This window comes from Bactrocera tryoni, chromosome 3 (assembly GCF_016617805.1).
Source record: "Bactrocera tryoni isolate S06 chromosome 3, CSIRO_BtryS06_freeze2, whole genome shotgun sequence".
NCBI classification, from domain to species: domain Eukaryota; kingdom Metazoa; phylum Arthropoda; class Insecta; order Diptera; family Tephritidae; genus Bactrocera; species Bactrocera tryoni.
The window spans coordinates 56,455,817-56,477,081 of NC_052501.1; the positions used below are offsets into that span (position 1 = coordinate 56,455,817).

Consider the following 21,265-nt stretch of genomic DNA (forward strand, 5'->3'; position numbering starts at 1 on the left):
ATTGCTATTGCCATTGCCAAATCTGTATGTGGGCATTTGCGAAAAGGCGTAGGTTAGGTAGGTTCGAGCTGATGTAGGGCATGCTTTGAGCTCTTGAAAAATTTATTTTATCATTTGCGAAATGCCGTCGGGTAGGTAGGTTCGCATGTTTTGAGCTCTTGAATTGTTTAAAGGGTAAATGTTCAGGAGAGCGGCTTTTCCGAAAACGTGCACCAATTTTCACGGGAAATGTCTTAAAATTCGTGTTTTTAATTCCAAATTACGAATATATATGGCGCGTTATGTATTTTTCTGTTTTTTTGCAATAAAAACAATAAAAAATATAATGATTTCGCACGATATTTACGCTATAAATGGCATCACTGTTCGAAATTCAATTGAGCGCTAGTGATACAAACAGTGATCGGGTTCGAAATATCGATACTCTCGATATTCGAGACTAAAGAAGAATAGATAAAATTGAGAGACACGTAATAGAAATAAAATAATAACTGGAAAAACAAATAGAAATTAAAATATTGATATTCTCAATATTCCGGTCTGAACGAGAATTGATAAAAACGAGAAATACATAATAGAAAAGCGAGCGCTCGAAAAATATAACCCTGGTCGGTCCAACACCCCGGCGTTCATAATTCTTCTGTGTCCAACTTCTTCTTCTTTCTGCAATAATAATGAATTATAAATTTTCCAATTACATATTTCTCATTTTTACCAATTCTCGATCAGACTCGAATATTAAGAATTTCTATAATTCGAAAACGATCAGTGCATGAATCTATAGTAGCCATTCGAATTTACAACAGTGATGCCATAATTTCGAACGTAACCTTGCCATTTTCGTTGAAGTGAGGTGATTGTGAAGTTTTTTATATTTTTATAAAAATAACATAAAAACCAATTTCTGTTATTGATTAACTAAACAACAGCAATAATTACGTGTACATAATTTATAGAAAGTATAATTTTAACATCTAAAGACGTGTAAAGTGTAAAATTGAATTTTTCAATTCGGGAAATACGATGTTTTTTGATAAAAACAAAGAAAATATTATTTTTAAAGGCACGCGCTATACATATTCCTAAAGTAGAGTTAAAAACGAGTATTTTAAGACCTTTGGTGCACGTTTTCGGAAAAACCGCTCTGCTGAACATTTACAAAAACTAAATATAATTTTTTCGGAGAAATGTTATTTTGAAAATGTACTTTATTTTTATAATATAACACAACCGTCTTAATACTCGCTCTACTAAATTTAATATTACCGAAATGAAAATTCCGTCGGCATATGTGTAAATGGGATATGTTGCTTCTTCGAAATTTTCATAGAAATGAAAACTGCGCTGTCAAACAGCTGAAGTGACAGCTTATAGCTTTCAATATCTGGCAAACTAGTTAGTATTCCATATATTGCTTTCCATAAGTAATATGGAGTCTCCACAGGCAATAGGCACGGCAATACAGTTAGTATGACATAAATTTTATCCTGTCGGCAATGTATGAAATTTGGATACTGGTGGCATCATTGCGATTAATGCAACACTGTTTATTTTTTTTGAGATTAGGTATATTTTTCTGTATTGCGTTTTTTTTTTGCTTTCCTGGTGAAAATTAGTGATCATTCGTCGCTGCTGTTTCTTCCAGAAAATAGTAAATATTATTATTAAAATTTGTTGTTGTGTAAACTAAAATCTCAGAGGTAATTTAAGATGCAAAAGTATATAAATTGGTTGCGTTGACGGCATATACATAAAGGAAATTGTATTTTGTACTTATGTCGTTTCTCTTTCAATGGCAAATAAAGTAGTAACATTGATGTGAATTTGGATTTGTGTGTGTTTTTTATTTCATCAGTGCACTAGTATACAAGGAGCTGAAGTTACGTGGTTACTCACTAAATAGCAGCACAAACACGCCAATACGGGTTTTCGATGCTTAGGATCCGCATCAAAATGGGTCCACAACAGCGTTATAAGGAATGGACGTGCTGCTTTGGTTTGCATGTCCACACAGCCACCATTATGATTGGCCTTTGGCATTTGGTAAGTTTGATAAAATACACATACATATATATGTAGATATAGTTAATTGCACAAAATTTTATCTGTGCGCTACTTGGTTTGTGTGGGATTTTAGTGGTGTAGTTTTAGTTTAGGCTGGGATTTAGAATAGCATCCCCCGATTTCGGAATTAAAATTAGTATGTACGGATAGAATAGGTCCTCCAGCTCAAGAAAATATACATATATGTATACATATAGTTGCCGCTGACTTATGGTTTTTGAGATATTTGCCTTTAAAGTTCAAAAATTCGACAAATTAAAATGCGTGCTTCTATTTATTATGAATTTTACCCTTATATATTTAACTTTTATTTCTATTAACACTTCACTAATCTTTCTATAAATTTATTTTCTGTTAAATATTGCACAAATAACTTAATACCATATTTAACTTTCTTTGAAAAATATTTGTTTATACAATAAGAAAATGGTTACAAGCAAGCAAAAATTTGTGTTACCATATTTTGTAATCGAATATATATAAGCAAAAAAGAAAGATTAATATAATAATGCCGTCAATACAAAGTTCATTATCATGAAGGAAGTTCAACGCGAAAGAACTGAAAACGCCCAGCTGTTAGTTCAACCAGGGTTATTTTTTTGAAGCGAGGCTGAAGGCAGCCAATGCAGAAAAGAGTTCAAGGCGAAGGAACTCAAAACACCCAGGTGTTGGTCCGACCAGGGTTAATTTTTTTTAGCGCGGCCGAAGGCCTCCAACGCAAAAAGAAGTTCAACCCGAATGAACTGAAACACCCAGGTGTTAGATTAGATTAGATTAGATTTATTTATGAGGAATGCACCTCGACCTTTGGTCTATTGTGCCCTCTCCTAAATCACATGGACTCACTTAGCCCCAGCACATCGATGAATTCCAATATTCTACGGGGTGCTAATGAGTCGATGCAATCCCTGTCCAGAAACATGGATCCGAGGGCCTTAATCATGCGTCTGCAGACTGCTGTGCAGTCGATCAGCAGGTGTTCCGGGGTTTCAGGCTCCATGTCGCAGAACCGGCAGTTAGTGCAAGAAGATAGGCCCATGTTATATAAATGCCTATTTAACTTGCAGTGGCCAGTATAAAATGCGACCAAGAGCCTAAGCTTATTCCTGGGGAAGTTGATTACAACTTTGAACCTCCTCATGTTGTACCCTCCCATTAGCAACCTGGCATGCCGCATGCCGTGAGTTCGTTGCCAATACTTCTTTCTGCCCACTCCTTCTTCTTTGCGAAGTAGCTCCTTTATGGTATGGGGACCCACCCCTGTAAAGGGTCAGGACCTACCATTTTGGTGGAGGCTGCGGAGCGAGCGAGCTCGTCTGCCAGTTCGTTACCGGCTATTCCTTTGTGACCTGGCACCCAAATTAGGTGCACCTGGTTTCTTTCCGGAAGTCTGTTCAGCCTTTCTCTGCACTCCTGCACTAGCAGCGACCTGATCTCGTAGGAGGAGATCGCTTTTAGTGCTGCTTGACTATCTCTAAGTATGGCTATCCGCTCATTGCGATAGTTGCGATGGAGGTTTATCTCTATGCACCGACTTATGGCAAAGACTTCCGCACCCAGGTGTTGGTTCGACAAGGGTTATTTTTTTGAAGTGTGGACGAAAGCCGCCAATTCAAAAAGGAGTTTTATGCGAAAAACTTAAAATGTATCCTTCCTTCTATTTTGGTAATATTTGTTTCCTTTTTTTCTTTTTGTTCATTTTTAAAATATTCATTACATAAGAATGCAACCCATTTGTTATTGAATAAAAGTTATTTTTATACAAATATCTCAAAAACCATAAAACACTCGAAATAGATGGAAGCTATTCTAAAATTTACCCTTTGTTTACTTTGGGCGGCAACTTTCTTGCCGGTGACAAATGTACATACATAGGTGCAAATGTTGTGGGCAAAAAAAAATACGTAGGTATATAAAGAATGGAATTGGCGGTGCATAGTGTTGTAGTGGTTGAGATTGATTGATTGGTTGCCTAATCCTCTAGTGAAAGTAAATCACATCTCTGAGCAACACTCCTTAAAAACAAAAAACAACTTTAAGAATGTAGAAAACTAATGATTATTCCCTTATTAAAACTGCTACTGTAACTAGAATAATCAAAAGCAAAATATATTATTGGGCTGCGATTTAGAATAGTATCCCCCGATTTTGGAGTTAAAATGGGTAGGTACGGATAGAGGAGATCCTCCAGATAAAGAATATACACAGTAAAATGAGTCAAATAAATGTCCCGTCTTATTGACTAAGGACAACGCACAAATCCCTAATAAATTAAACACAGACACAGAATTCCGAGTACGCGTCTTTATTATTTCATATTCGGCTTGAGACTACTTTTTGGGTGAACAAAGAATCTTAACTATACTTACTATTGCTTATTTGTTTACATTAAGTATATTATACTGGCTATTGGTTATTTGTTTATGTTATGTGAGCGAGACCGCCCAGAATTGTTTATTGTTACATTAGATATTTAATATTTGTTTATTTAAAAGTGGCTGTGCCACAGTAATTGGATTCATTTAGGTGGAGTGTGAAATGAATATGTCACTTTCAATTAGGTTGAGTGTGAAGTGAATATGTCACTATTTACATATAAGTAGTTGCCGCTGACTTATGGTTTTTGAGATATTTGCATTTAATGTTCAAAAAATCAACTATTTAAAATGCATGTTTCTCCGATTTATAATGAATTTTATAGTTATATTTTTAACTTTTATATCCACTAACACTTTACTAATTCGTTTCTAACCATTTATTTTATATTAAATAGTGCAAAAATTACTTTTATTCAACATTTAACTTTTGTTCAATTATTTTTGTTCATACAATAACAAAAGGGTTGCATTCGAACTAATAATCGGTGCTACCTTACGTTCATATTTTACAGAAGAACCAAAATAAATAAAGAAAACATTTTCTTAATCTGTAGGACCTCCTCTATCCATACATACCCTTTTAAACCCCGAAATCGGGGGATGCTCTTCTAAAATTTACCCTAAAATCCATCACCTAAGTTTATAATTAAAGTTTTTTGAGGTTTATATCCTTCAGAAAGACAGGCGTATAATAAACATTAGTCAACCAAGTGTCACATGGTACAGATGTCACTGACAGTCATACCAACCCAGAAAAAAATGATTTAAAGATTACTATTTTTTGCCCACAGTACCAAATTTTAAACTGAAATGTATGTTTTAAATCTAAGCTTTTGTTGTTCACCAAATATTGCGCATGTTGTTGGTAAATATTTGCAACTAAAAGATTTATACTTGCACATCACATCCATTCAAATTTTTTATTTGTCATTTAACATACAATTAATATTTTTATTATGCTGACTCACAAGATAATAGAAGTCCAGCGCAAGTTGTCAGACTTAAAGTGCCCATACACGAGCACACAAGTGCGTTCGATCGGTATGAATTCGTTTGCCCATACACGACACACAAATCCATTTTGCGTTCGTTCTTCACAGAGTTAACATGTGCGACAGGCAAGCGGAACATTTACGAATTTATTTCTAATGTAACACTTTTATCTATTTTTTTGTATTTCGTTAATAAGTTATTCCAAATTTTATTTTTCTTAATTTTATTTTTATACTTATCCCTTTTCGTTTGCCAATTCAAATTTTATAAGATCAATAAATTCCGAACAATCAATTTTTTTTTGCTTAAGTCTCTTTAAAAAATATATAAGAATATTTCCCAAAAGTTATAAGACTTCGAAATATTATCGAAGCTAGAAGGGAAATAGTAACCGAGCGTTTAGCAGATATGTACTATATGCGCTTGGGCAAAAAGCGAAAACTTTGAAGCGTGATTTCTCGATTTTCCATTTTTACGATTATTTTTAATTGCCGGGCAGGATAGAGAAAAACCAAACGTCTTATGAATTTGGGGCAAAGTTTAGTATCTTTGGCATAAAATTATCTTCTATTTAAACTCAAAAAATCTAAGAAAAGTCAAGTTGGAACATATTTTTAAACAAGATAAAGTAAATTTTTTTTGGTCAAAACCACTTTTTTTCAATTTTTAAAAATTTTGCAAAATTTTACACTTCTTTTTGGAATTTTCTTAGTTTAACTAGAAGATAAATTATTAAAAAATATGAATCTCTTTGAATATTTTGTTTTGATAGAATTGCGACCTGCATCCTACCCGCCGTTCGAAAAATGGACATGTGAGATGCATCCGGCAATTGCTTCGCAAACGCAGAATATCAAAGATTTCGTATCCAAAAAATTTGTGAAAGATGTTCAAATATATAACTATAAAGCCTAGAAATTTTGCATGAATCAATTATTTCTTTCCCTCCCAAAAAAAAATCGATTTTTTTAAGCCTCTAAAGCAGGCCTTAACACTTGCCATTGTTCGCGAGCGATCTTCACTGTTCGGCGACACGAGAGACATGAGATTTTATTCGCGCACAAAGCCATACACGACACACATGTGCGCGCACCGATCGTAAAAAATCAAACAGTTTCGCGAACATGGATCGGTGCGCGCACAAGCCCATACACGAGTAAACCGCATGCGAACACATACCGATCCAACGCACTTGTGTGTCGTGTATGGGCACTTTTATTCAGAGTTAAGGCAACTGCAATGAAAAGGATTCAAGTGCTGAACACAATGCTCGCGACAGACCGCACACGACATCTGTCAAATATTACTGTCCACGTTCTTATGGACACTGTTATTTTCACAGCTGCACGACTACACGACTGCAGGCCGACAGTTGTCGTTCTCGCTAACTTCAATATATTCTTATAATATATAATGTTTACTTGATAGAATTGTATGTATGTACATATATATGTAAATATGTACTTATATTCATAAAAATTGTAAATCGAAGCTCAAATGAAATTTACGGTTTCAACGATAACTTATTATATAGCGTTGTTTATGAGGTAATTGTTTGAACTGACAACAAATTATTATGAGTTAAAAGTGTTTGGAGACATTAGTCACTTTTTTGTTTACAAATGTGGCAGTTAGAGGTTGCTTAACCAAGCTAGTGTGTATAGCTCCCATGTAGTATACAAAGATAATAAATACTACGACAGCGGTTGGTGAATCTCTTTTATTATATATAGTGATAAGTACTTACATACATACATATGTATGTATGTACTTGATATAAAGAATGATCTATTTAAGAGCCGGTTGCCATTGCTTCTCAATTACAATGCTTACTATACATTGTAGTGATTACACAGCTGAGTGGCTGCTTATTGACTAAATTTTTAGTTGTTTTTTATTGTGTGAGTCTGTATGTGTATATTAACAAATAGTGTGTGGTAGGGGTAATATGAAAGGCATTGTTCAAATGATGACACTAGTTTCATACTTCTTATCTGTACATAAAGTGTGATATAATACTGCACCACTAAATACATGTATGCATATTTGCAATTTTTTGTTGCTGATCTTGTCGCAGTTATTGGTTATTTACAAAAATTTTTATGTAAGTGGGCCATTTGTTGTAGCGAGTAACTAAGCAATGCTTGGGGCAAGTCAAAACTAAAGGGTCATGCAAATCACTTAGCGGTAGTTCCAGGAAACTGGTTGTTTCGATGGGACCTGGTCAAAGGGAAAACGATGTTAAGTGAGTGGCTATAGCGGATTGATAAACAATTTGTGTGTCGGTGTATATTTTAGATGAGTATCAGTTTAATCTGCTACGCGACAACTTCTACGAAAACACCCCGGCAGGAACTGCCTGGAGAGTAGTTCATTGAGCTCCTTAATTGGAAGCGTAAGCGCTTCACTATGTAGGTGTTCAAATAGAGACATGTCTGAAGCTTCTTAATCTGCGTCCCACTGCATCCTCTGGCGGCTGTGGAAGTTTCGAGATGTAGAAGTTGAACAGTAGCGGGTAGAGGGCACCACCCTGCGGAACCCCCCGTTCAATTCTTCTCAGTTTGGATTTTTCTCCTCGAAACAGTACGGCTGATAGACGACCGCCCAGGTGGTTCATGGTTCACCTCTTCAGTCCTGGAGGAAACGTAGTTTCTTCAATGTCGTGTAGACGCGTCTGTGATTGACTGTGTCAAAGGCTTTTGACAAATCCAACGCTACGAGGATCGTTCTTTCACAGAGTGGTTTCTGGTTGAGGCCACGAACTCTCCGTGCGCTTATGACGCTAAGTGCTGTGGTGGTACTGTGCACTTTTCGGTATCCCTTATCCGGGGGTCACCGGGAAAACAGCCCTTGGCCGGATAAAATCCTGGTTACTTTCGGGGCGTAGAAACGGTGTCGTGTTAATTGTTACATATATGTATATGTCATCGCCGATATCGCCTTCGATTATACGAGATGGCACGATTGTGTGTCTTACCTATTACATTGAAACCTGCACGACATGGAAGATCTGATCGGTTATTTAATTTGGTTTCTTAGATCGATTGGATTTATGTTTTTAAGAAGCTTTATTTATCAAAAGGTACTTTTACGAAAATTAAGTTTAAAACGAATTCTAAGGTTAATAACATATACAAATACCTAAAAGTCTAAAAAATTCAAAGTATTTGTTCAGATACATGTATTTAAAATGTAAACGAAATATATTAAGATTAATTGACGTCAATATATGTAAATTCATTAAAAAAAATCGTATATTCATTTTAATTTCAATGTGTCTAGAAATACACATTTATCAAACAAGCATTCGAAGCAGGTGTCTAAGGAAGCGTGTTAAAAGCGCGATGACGCCCTTACAACTGCGGATAAGTCCATTTTAATATACATACATATGCGCACGCGCGCACCGAAACATGCCGGCAACTGATGACACCTAAATGACTGCTAAGACATGCAATAACAATTCTTTGAAATTGATGCTATCGTTTTCTTTTTATGTAATAAAGCAAATAGCGTAGGAAAATGTAGACAAATATTTTGTGAAAATAAGCAGCACCGATAAACGATATTCAACACTAATGCATTTAACTTCAGACAAGCACCCAGTGAATGGCGTCCTTGGATTGCAACCATAGCCTATTGCAGAAGAAGAGCTCTATTTGCCTCGCGAATTAAGCGTGATCCTAACGCAACTTCGTTCTTCGTATCCAGAACAGACCCCGACATACTAAACAAATCATTGCCTGCTAAGAGTGCCCTCATGATTTTAACCACTTCTTTACATGTCCCATCAAACCAGCCAAACACCTCTTTCCCTATAGATCAGCCCCAACTTAGTCGCTCGTTTCCTAAACCTACCGTTAGGTGAATTCAATAACAATTGCCATGTGATTTCCCCCAAACAAGGTTTAGTTATCCAACACAACACCAACAAATGCAATCGACGTGCGTCAACATTTTATTACAAGAACAAAACATAATATCTCATTGAAAATACTGAAATATCATAATAGAAAAACAACTAGAAAAATTGGAATTTCAAAAAGGAAAATTATGCACTTTGAAGCTACTGAACCTTCAGTAAGCAAGCTTTGAGCCGACATATCACTCTTCATCAGCAACACGTCCTTGAGATAAAAGTGACAATTCCGCGATTTATTTTTTTACTCTTTGCAGCCGCGCTTGTTCTCTTACAATATATTAAAAAAAATATAGGGAATATCTCTAAATAAAATATAATACAAAACAAACAAATTGAAATATGCATATATGTATAATATAAATAAATATATATAATATAAATCAACAAAGTATCGCACCCAAATTACATTTGTAATTCCCCGCCATTACTAATAATTACAGCAAACAAAGCCTGTCAGCGCAAGCCCACAATCTATGTCTATTATATATGTACATTCATAAACGTATACATAAGTATAAATTAGGGTGTGTCATTCTGAGGCAACCTTTTTTTTTTCAACTGAAAAACAGGCTAAAAACTTCCGAAAATGTGGAAAAGAAAGTCACTCAAAAGATGAGCTCTTAATATTAATAATAAGAGGTGCCTCTTTCAAATATTCTGTTTTCCATATAAATTACTTGGAAAAAAAATAATTTTTTTTGTGGTGGTTATTGTGCGGAGGTTATTCTAGGTGCACGCGATGACTGCCAGTAGGGATGGTAAACTCGATTCCGATTCTACTGGAAAATCGAGTTTTCTCGTAAAATAATCGATTTTTCGAATGTCAAGAATCGATTCTTAATCGACTTCGACTACTGAAGATCGATTCCGAAAAATCGATAGATGGTAAACAGAAAATTTGAAATAGGCACCTCTTAATATTAATATTAAGAGCTCATCTTTTGAGTGACTTTCTTTTTCACATTTTCGAAAGTTTTTAGCGTGTTTTTCAGTTGAAAAAAAGGTTGCCTCAGAATGACACACCCTAGTATATATATATATATATACTACAAGTATGTACGTATTTCTAGTATAAGGCTCAGTATATTTTGCCAAACGTTCGTTCTGTATTTAGCATCCGACTTGTTTTTAGTCTAGATTCAAGTTGACTACGTCAGACTGCTATGTGAAATATGTTTAAATAGCGCTAAATTTTCTCTAAATGGTCCTATTATCAAGCACATTTCTTACGAATATTTGACGGCTTTGTTCATTTATTTGTACACTTGCTTCGCACGAATTCTCCGCTGCATTGTTAATGTAAGTGATGATTACTTTTGATTTTATGCAGTTATTATTTTGCAAATAGGCATTATAGATACATATTTGCTTAAATACAATAAGTTATTCGGTATTATTTGTGTGCACGCCATTTAGTGATTGTTTACAATTATTCTGGTTGTATGTAATCGCAAACCACAAAGTATTTCTGATTTTACGAAAAGTGGATTTTTTTTAATTGCCTACCGATTTTTGAAGAATATTCTTAATGTTTCTAATAAAAAGTATGAGTTACGTATGTCGAACTAAAAACTCGAAACCGAGTTGCGAAAATGCATTTCTAAAGTGTACATATCGCGGTTCCGGGATTTTTAGTACATTTAAGAATACATGCCCCTTCCGCCTTTTTGTCTCTTGAATTTCGCGCGCTACAGAGCTCGTATCTGGCAATACTATACATCTTTGAAAGGTCTTGACATAACCTACTAAACGACGCTATGCATAATTAGTTTGGATATTGCGTTCAACAGTTATAGACGTGTAAACATGGAGTTCACTAACGCCGAAATTCGCGCTATTTTAAAGTTTTTTTCGTTAAAGGCAAATCCGCTAGAGAAACGTTCCGTGAGATTAATGTTGTTTTGGGGGATGGTACTCTATCACTTCGAACTGCGGACGAATGGTTTCGACGATTCAGAGCGGGTGACCTGTGACGACGAATACCGATCAAATCATGGAAAACATCGTGTTAGACCGGCACTCACTTCGTTGATGACTCGTTAGAAACTACGGGAGCTCGGATGGGAGGTTTTATCGCATCCACCATATAGCCCGGACATAGCGCCAAGTGATTACCACCTGTTCCTGTCTATGGCGAACGCCCTTGTTGGTGTAAAGTTGAACTCAAAAAAGGCTTGTGAAAAGTGGCTGTCCAAGTTCTTCGCAAATAAGGAGGGGGTTTCTGTGAGGGGGTATAATGAAGTTGCCGTCAAGATGGAAATAGATTATCGAACGAAACGGCGTATATTTGAACTAAATCCGATCACAGTAACAGTTTTTATAAAGCATTGAATAAAGAGCAAAAAAGCGGAAGGGAGCTATTTGACAACCTAATACATAGTTGCTAATAGGTGGGAGCACCTGCCAATTGACTGTACAGGATAAAGGCCCTTTGATCAATGTTTCCAAATAGCTATCACACGACCTCAATAGCATCTATCAGTATAAAGGAATTTATCAATTTGCTGGGGCTAGTTGAGACATTGTGACTTGAAGAGAGAAGTTAGGTCGCGGTGCATCCTCATTTATTAATCTAATCTAATCTAACCTACACATTGTAAAACATTAAAAATACAAGTTTTAAAGTATCCAGAGTGTACCATCTCAAGTTTTTTGGAAATTAATAAATTTCAAGAAGGCTTCGCCCGCAGTGGAGCCATTAAATAAGTATGACAGATAAAGGGTAAGGGTATAATAATAGAAATGAGTCAAAATGATAACTAAATTTAATTGCTTTGCTGAGATCAACAATTTTTAAAAATTACTACAGACAATGAAGTTTCAACACCTTAAAATATGCGTATTGAAATGCAACAACAAATGTTAAAATATACATATTTCACCGTATCAATAATAAATAATTCTGAATTCTAAAAATTTAAAAAAATATAATACAAAGTATTAATCTAGGATATTTTTGTAGACAATGTTATAAGTTTTCCCGTCGGGTGCAAATATGTGTAAATTCTTGGCATTAGATACACGTGAACAGGCTACATAAAGTTGACCATGAGAGAAGCATGGGTTTTCTAAATGCACTCCTGGAAACTGAACCCTTTTAAATTGGAATGGAAGGTCAGTGGGAATAATTGGCATCCGAGGTATTATAACACTATTTCTTTTACCGACACCTGTTAAAATACTAGCACCAAGTATGTTCTGACCCAGTTTTGTTATCCGAAACTTTGTTCCATTACATAGCCGGTTGAAGTAGCTAAATTTGACGATTTTTTGACAAACAATTTTTTTTATCTTTCTTAAATTTTTTTTTAATATAAAGTTCGCTATTTTACTTCTAATGCCTTCAAGAGTATATGTACAAAGTTTCATGATGATCGGTTAAGTAGTTTTTGCGTGAAAGCGTAACAAGCAAACTTACATTCGCATTTATAATATTAATATGATAGTAGCACCAAGTATGTTCTGTCCCAATTTTGTTATCCGCAACTTTGTTCCATTACATAGCCGGTTGAAGTAGCGCGATGATATATTCTTATATGCTCTTTTTTTCGTAGTTTCTAAATATATTAGCACTCAGTCTACTTGCCATTATATGGCGCAATCCGACCATGATGGAGGAGCTCGAGAGTGGCTACGATTATACTGTGGATTTGAGCGCACCGCCATTACCAACACCACTAAGCAAGGTGGATCCTCCATACCCATATCGGGATCATTCGCTGAGCTATCGCAAGCAATACCGTAAGTGATAATAAAATATATTTTGTCTGTTATAATGCATGCCAAACGATTTATTGTTATTCATATGTGAAAAATAATTTGCAGATAACTTCGATATGGGCGGCTTGGTTTGTACCTGCATGATTGCCATTACGATGATGATGATTTATGGTACTCTAAAGGGTAAACCCTCACATCTTTTGCCATTTTTCTGCCTACAACTGTTTGATTTTGCCATAACCACGTAAGTTTTTGGATTCAATTTATTTTTTTCATTTCACTCTTCCTCTGTACACAGTCTAACCGCTGCCGGCTACATCTGTTACCTTCAAGCCATACACCGTCTAATTGCCGAATCTCATCGCTTGCCATGGCGCGAGAAATTGCTTGAGATGTCACAAGAAGAACTAATGGTCATCGTTTTGGTGGTTTTCTTTTGCATTGTATTCTTGAAAGCCTATGCCATTGGCATAGTTTGGCGTTGCTATAAATATCTTACGCTGCGACAACAAGATCTACGCACCTTGCTACCGTGTGTTTTACCGGAATTGGGTGGCGCCGGTTTGACGGGCGAAGAACGCGCCTATACCACACTCTTGCCAAATTATGATGAGGCCATTGCACAATATATGAAGCAGGCGCCACCGCCATCCTATCAGGTGGCCATGTCAAATTATCAGGGTGTCGATGCTCAGGTAAATAACGCTAATAATGTGCCGGATACCGTCGGTGCAGCGGTGGTCACCATTGACGACACGTTGGACAATAATAATGATTCACCGAACAACAACAACACAGTTCACGTAAATGCCAATACACCGCCAATGCGGCGTAATGAGGCTGTCACTGAGGGTACTGAGTTGGAAAGTGTTGGTGTTGAAGCTGTTACTGCTCCGCCCGCTGCAGATGTTGCCGCAACTGGACAATTGACACCACCACCATCCTACTTAGATGCTGCTGATGGTATTTCCAGTCCATCTGCAGAAAAACTCTTTGTGCCAGCTCAAGCTATACATCGTCAAGCAGACAATAGAAATGAGAGTCACGCTTAAAGTAGTGATGGCTGGTGTTAGGTAGTGCATGTGTGGGTAGTTGTCAAGTGTCGTTGAGTGCAGTAGAGCGTGATTTTGGTTTCCCAAAAATAACAACTGATGAAGGTTCGGCTTTTGCGTTAGAATGAGCATTATATTTAACGAGAAAGTGGTTTTGAATAGTAATTCTGAGATCAACTGTCACAAGAGACATGGATACTAAAATTGATTTTGTTAAAATTAAACGCACGACTAATGCAGTGGAAAGTTCGTAAATAGTTTTTTAAGTTTACGTTTATTGACAGCGAAGATTTTTTATTTAAAATTTGAAATATATATATATTTTTAATAAATTTAAAGAAATATTATTGTACCTTTGCTGGTTATTATTACAAATAACAAAAAAATTTCAATTTACAATATTTGTGTAAGAATATTACAAAACTGCAAATCGTTAAAGAAGATTAAGAAAACAACTTAGGTCGATTCCTAACAGTCACCTGAAAAAACTAAAAAGCAGTTGAAAAATGCATAAAATAATAAAATTGTCAACATTTTCGCTCTGAATGTACTCTCAATATCATTATACACTGCAACAAAAACAGAAATGAGTAAAATTATAAATACAAATATGTATGAATGATAAATGGTGTTTAAAGTGAAAGGAAATTTAAGAAAAACAATGTTTTTAAAATGATAGCGTACTGAATAAAACTAAAATTTATACAGAAACTACTTAACCAAAAAAAAAAAAAAAAAACAAAAAATGGTGCAACAGTAGAAACTTGATAAGCATACAATACTAATATACGCATATTTGAAGAAAAAATTCACGAACATTTGAAATAAAATGTCTAAAGGCCGAGAGTAGGCGGACATATAGGCCTCAAATATTGACGTTTTTAATATGTAAACAAAGAACTGGCGAAGTCATATATTAAAAGTAGCGTTAATATAACCAACAAAACCAAAATAACAAAAACAAGAAAACGAAACAAAATTGATTTAATTTTATGAGTTGCACCTACTTATCTATCGCACAATTAATAAATAATCAAATAATCAATTCATATAGTTGTCATGTTGTTGACATTTTTGCGCGATTAACAACATTATTATCCGTTTCTATACATATCTGCATACAAACAAGCATGCTCGCATGTGAATGCTCATGTACTACACTTACATACATACATACATACTACCTTTGTCAATTATTTTTTTATTTGTTTTATTCAAAAGTTTTTTCCAAACTACTAATTTTAGTATTTTAAAATATACATATTTTTCTTTTCGCAATATTATAAGGATGTTCTTAAAATAATAATATTATTATCATATTGTTTATTAATAGCTTTGAATTAAATAATAATTATAATGCACATACAATGATACATACATATATTTTAAATATTATATTACATAATATAAAGAAATAAACATACATATGTACTAAATATTACGTAAAAAGCGTCAATGTTAAGTAAATAATATTCATATTCGAATACGGCAGTTAACGGTACAATGATTTGTCATTGCGGCAGTCTGCCGCTTGTGAAAAAATAAAGAAGTAAAATAACGAAAACAACATATTCTTTGATATTTATTTTCAGCTTAGATATTTTACAATATGTTTGTTTTCGAAAATGATACTTTTCGAAATAATTATTAAAATAAATTGCTTAAAAACAATTTTTGATCTCTTATATATAATTATGTATTTGTTAAACATTTTTAATGCGGGTCCCCAAAGCTTCCATCTTAAGTTTAAGTCTAGTTTTTCCAAGCCGAACGGACGGATCATTGGGAGTACCTGTTCAGTAAAAGGGAACATATATAATGCAACTGAACCTTGGAAACACTTCATCGACTTCAACTCGCTTAGAAGGCACTCTTATATTGATAGGTTGGTATCATGATATAAAAATGAGTGCAGAATCCAAAGCTTTGGAACTTAAATTCTGTAAAACAATTATTAACTGTAATTGCACTAAAAAGCGTAGAATTGAAAAAAAGACATAAAAGTATTTACTTCTAAAGGAATTCTTAATTAAGAACCTGGCAATATAAATATAAGCAAGCCAATTAGTACATTATTTTTAGACAAGCGAAAGTAGTTTCCTACAGGTTTTATTAATGAAAAAATATAACCCTCTTCTACTACCGTTAGCTCTTAAGTGTTATCGTTAAGAAGTTTATGACTTAATTATTATTACTTGTTATTAAAAGTTATTGAAAATCTCTGTTGAAATTTATAAGGCTCCTATTATGGCTTCCAACCCAACTGCATTTTGGTTGAAATTTTGAAATTCGGAATAATGGTTTTCAACTCAACCCCTCAAAAACGCTCTCGGTTGAAGTATTGTCATCTTTTTTTGGTATTACGGTTTTCAACTCTGTGCCTGTGGCTATAGTATAAAAAAAATGTCAAATGCTAACAAGCGATTGTAGTTAACCAGTTCGGAATTTATTTAGGAAAAACATTAATAAAAAAAGGAAAATGGTTACAAAACTATTTTATTATAATTTCAAACTACTTTAATCAATTATTATGTACAAATTAAAAGAAAAATTAAAAGTTGAGCTCGTGAAGTAAAACCCCGAAACTGGACGAAAAAAAAACAAATTTGGAAACATTACTAAAATAAAGAGACCGTGGATAGTGTTTCAAATTTAAAGAATCGATAAAATTCCTAGGGAAATATTTTTTGAGTCAATTTAAAATGCATTCTTGATAACTATGGGATGTAAGGGCAAGGAGATTTTGTGGTAACGTTCCTTCATCTCATTTAGTAAAAAACCAGAATGATTCCTCATTTAAACAAAAACAACTTATGTATCTGCAATAAGCAATATTAAAAAACCACTTCATTATCAATAAAACTTTAGCTTTCTTAGTGTTAGGTAGTTCGAATGGATTTGAGTGATCACGATGGGTTTTCTTATACGCTGTACATCAATTTTGGCCAACATGTTTGTCATCGTAATATACATAAATAAAAACTAATGTCCATTGTAATAATTATTCACCTTTTAGTGAGAATAACTAAAATAAATTGTTTTTATTTTTGGTTTAACAAACAAATTTATGGAATATAGTTATTGTCTGCACATGAAAACTTCAGAATTTCTATTAACTTTTTAACGGTACAAAGTATTCGAATAGGTTTCAATTAAAAAGCTATCGGAATAATCCCGATGAGTAAGGATATTTTAAAGTTTATAGACTTTCCATAAATGTTAGGTCGAAGCTCGTTTATCCCCAAATACATCCAGAAACGCATTAACAATCAGGGAATTTAATTATTTATATTCATTTATTTTATCAAAATATTATTTCATAATATCACATTGGGAACTTAACCGCGATAGTGTGGCCATGAACGGATTTCAGCGAACAAGTTATTACCGGGGCACTCGGTGGCACCTACTTGACAATGACCGTACAGAATGTACCCAGAGCTTATTTGACCACGAGCTACGGCATCAGCGAGAATACCCTTGGCAGCGGCGATTTGCGCAGCAGTTGGACGATCGTCTGAAAATGCAAACAAGACACATATTGCACTAATAATTCTAGAAAAAAATTCACACAAAACTCACTGTTGTAATTGCCCATAAAGGATATGCCAATTGAGATACCATTCCAGTTGGAGGCATGAGCACCCATCGAATTCCAGCCACGACCCTCATATACTTGACCGTCACCACCGATCAAGAAGTTGTAACCAATGTCGGGCCAACCTAAAGAGTCCATATGGTAGCTCTGTATGTTGCGCATCTGTTGAGCGCAGGAGGCTTTTGTAGAGCAGTAAGCACCAGCGGTGTGATGGATAACGGCATAACTCAAGTAGTTGTTCAACCAAACGCGATTGGTGGGCTGACGACCACCCCATTCGGCGCGAGAGATGACCCGTACGCTGAAATCTGCTTGTGCACAGCAGAGAGCAGCTAGCAGTGTGATGAGAGCCTTGGCAGTCATTTTTCTAGTTGATTTGTATTAACAGTTTGAATGCAAAGCGGAAACTGATGGCTTGAGTGGACAAAAGTGGTTGCTTTTATATTAGAAGAATGGATCAAATAGTTTTTCTTAATAGAACATTCCAATAATTAAATTATATGTAGGCATATCCACAATCATGGCTTCGAGAGATCTAGTAAATCATAAGTAATCCCATTATATTCTTAATGAAATATTTTTTTCCATTTAGTTCAATGAGATACATAAATCAGTAGTTAAGAAAGTTTATTACCTTGATTGCGGCAAGTTGGGTTGATAACGAAAGTTTTTGTTGTAATTTCAGCTCAAATATACCTCACTTATTGCCACCGGATGTTTACAGAGAGCAGCATGCTTCTAAAGTGGGGTAATAACTTAGAGCCCGATATATAATCTCACTTATCGCACGCATATATGTAACAGTTAGGAGATTTCTAGATTGCTATCAACAAGCGATCTGGTGAAATTTAGCGCAATATGATTTTGTTGTTTTTCTCTTTGCGTGAATATTTTTGGCATTGCTCAAAAAAATCTAATATGGACAAGTGAGTGTTATGAATGACAAAAATAGAATCAGTTTCTTGGAGCGAAGGCGTCAATCTTATTTTCTTTAACCCAAAATATAGACCGTTTTCATATCATCTGTTGCATAGTTTCAGGAGTGAATTGTTCTCTTAGCTGCTGGAGTCTCTCTAGTCGGAAGTTTCGGACCAAAAACTAATACTCCTCTTACAGTCTTCAACTCCCTATAGTTGAATTACGAACTTCAACTGTTTTCAGTCGAAGTGACTGTATCAACTTAAGGGGAGCATAAGGCTTCAAAGCTTTTACTTTAACCAAAAAACTTGTTCCTAGTACAGTAGATCGTATCTTAGTTTCTTTTAGTTTTTCTTAATTTGGGCTTGCCTCGTTTTTTTTTCACGAGTTGAAAGAAACATTGTGGTTTCTATGTATTTCATATTAATATTTTTTCAAAATAAACCTACAAGTAATACTACGTAATAATGCTACGTTTGTTTTCCTCTATCTCAGAGTTGAAAACCGTAATACCAACAATCTATGATTGTTGCAAACCCGACTTTTAAATATTATTCACTGCATATTTGTGCACAGTTCATAAAACCAATGACTGACGACGCTTCAAAAACTAAATTTGACTCAAAAAATATTTCCCTAGGAATTTTATCGATTCTTTAAATTTGAAACACTATCCACGGTCTCTTCATTATATTTTAGTAATGTTTCCAAATTTGTTTTTTTTCGTCCAGTTTCGGGGTTTTACTACATGAGCTCAACTTTTAATTTTTCTTTTAATTTGTACATAATAATTGATTAAAGTAGTTTGAAATTATAATAAAATAGTTTTGTAACCATTTTCCTTTTTTATTACTGTTTTTCCTAAATAAATTCCGAACTGGTTAACTACAATCGCTTGTTAGCATTTGACATTTTTTTTATACTATAGCCACAGGCACAGAGTTGAAAACCGTAATACCAAAAAAAGATGACAATACTTCAACCGAGAGCGTTTTTGAGGGGTTGAGTTGAAAACCATTATTCCGAATTTCAAAATTTCAACCAAAATGCAGTTGGGTTGGAAGCCATAATAGGAGCCTTAATGATGGGTATATTCATTAAAAGCGTGAACTTTAGAAGAGTCCTCAATGGAGTACAGTTACCATTATATCTTCCTGTATCTCAGAAGAAATTACGCTCTTCAAAAGGAGATTCACTTGATTTTTGTGTATTGAAATTAACAACTTTTTGGTATAGTGATAAGTTTATCGTGGCACCAAGTTTGAATTATGGCATTACTTAGCTGTTCAGAGTTATATAAATTTCAACAGAGATTTTCAATAACTTTTAATAACAAGTAATAATAATTAAGTCATAAACTTCTTAACGATAACACTAAAGAGCTAATGGTAGTAGAAGAGGGTTATATTTTTTCATTAATAAAACCTGTAGAAAACTACTTTCGCTTGTCTAAAAATAATGTATAATTGGCTTGCTTATATTTATATTGCCAGGTTCTTAATTAAGAATTCCTTTAGAAGTAAATACTTTTATGTTTTTTTTTCAATTCTACGCTTTTTAGTGCAATTACAGTTAATAATTGTTTTACAGAATTTAAGTTCCAAAGCTTTGAATTCTGCACTCATTTTTATATCATGATATCAACCTATCAGTATAAGAGAATTAAAAACTTGTATATTATGCCTTCTAAGCGAGTTGAAGTCGATGAAGCGTTTCCACGGCTTAATTGCATTGAATATTGTCCCTTCCCTTACAGCGTTGTACGAATTTTATATTTTACTGAACAGGTACTCCCAATGATCCTTTTATACTTCTGCCTAAATTTTATAACGGCCGCTGGAATATGGCCACCGCAATACATATAGGACTATTGTAAAGTGATGACCAGTAATGCCACCACTGCCAGAATCAGTGTCTTTTAAAGATTTTTGATTCTTAACATGGCATCAGGTGCAAAAATTTTCGCATCCAATAGGATTATAAGTATGGTCCTTCATTTAGAATCGTAGACTCATACAAGGTATTACAAAGTAGCCAAATAAGAAGAAAAATCCTCTTTTGACGATGCATATATAACTTAATTATGATATAGAATCTAACAATTGTATTACAAATAAAACAGTTGTAAAGTGCTTGTGAGTAAGATTTTATTGGAGTTGAAGCATAGTTTCGGTGTCTCAGTATCAAACATATGTATGTATGTATGTACATATATAGTTTTGTGAGTTGAAATCGTGTGGCAACTATATACCGAATGAACCCAAAGACTTCCAGTATAAAGATTCCGGGTTGTTAATGAATGAATAATCAGACTTGACTCAACTTGGGTCTATTAAGTACAATCAAAATGTAAAGGAATGAAATGGATTATTTATTAACGTTAGAATCTGCTATCTTTATCGATTGTCCAGTGAGTGAATTTCATGACATTTCATTGATTGGAAGTGAAGTTATTGCGTTTTAAGTGTCAGTATGTTTGTTTGTGTTATCGGTGCGAAAATGAGCTTTGAACAAAGAGCCAACATAAAATTTTGTTTTAAAATTGGTAAAACTTTTACCGAAACGTTTCAATTGATGAAACAAGTTTATGGCGAAGATTGCCTATCCCGTAGCAGAGTGC

At 34.4% G+C, this 21,265-nt stretch overlaps 2 protein-coding genes across 3 annotated transcripts; one reads left to right on the forward strand and one right to left on the reverse strand.

Annotated features, from left to right (window-relative positions):
* The first annotated feature begins 1,553 nt into the window (after window positions 1-1,553).
* Window positions 1,554-15,070, forward strand: LOC120770883 (lysosomal-associated transmembrane protein 4A). 2 transcript variants are annotated; one of them, XM_040098526.1, is made up of 5 exons: window positions 1,554-1,651; window positions 1,856-2,043; window positions 12,912-13,098; window positions 13,183-13,321; window positions 13,376-15,070. In XM_040098526.1, exons 2-5 carry the CDS (start codon window positions 1,933-1,935, stop codon window positions 14,127-14,129), a joined length of 1,191 nt encoding a protein of 396 aa, XP_039954460.1. In that variant the 5' UTR covers window positions 1,554-1,651; window positions 1,856-1,932; the 3' UTR covers window positions 14,130-15,070. The 2 variants fall into 2 exon arrangements, with proteins under 2 accessions (XP_039954460.1, XP_039954459.1); XM_040098525.1 differs by having other exon boundaries at window positions 1,591-1,700.
* A 705-nt stretch (window positions 15,071-15,775) lies between these two features.
* Window positions 15,776-20,085, reverse strand: LOC120772567 (peptidoglycan-recognition protein SC2-like). The gene is made up of 2 exons (XM_040101254.1): window positions 17,712-20,085; window positions 15,776-17,646 (listed from the first exon to the last, which is right to left on the reverse strand). Exons 1-2 carry the CDS (start codon window positions 18,088-18,090, stop codon window positions 17,468-17,470), a joined length of 558 nt encoding a protein of 185 aa, XP_039957188.1. The 5' UTR covers window positions 18,091-20,085; the 3' UTR covers window positions 15,776-17,467.
* Between the last annotated feature and the right edge of the window lie 1,180 nt (window positions 20,086-21,265).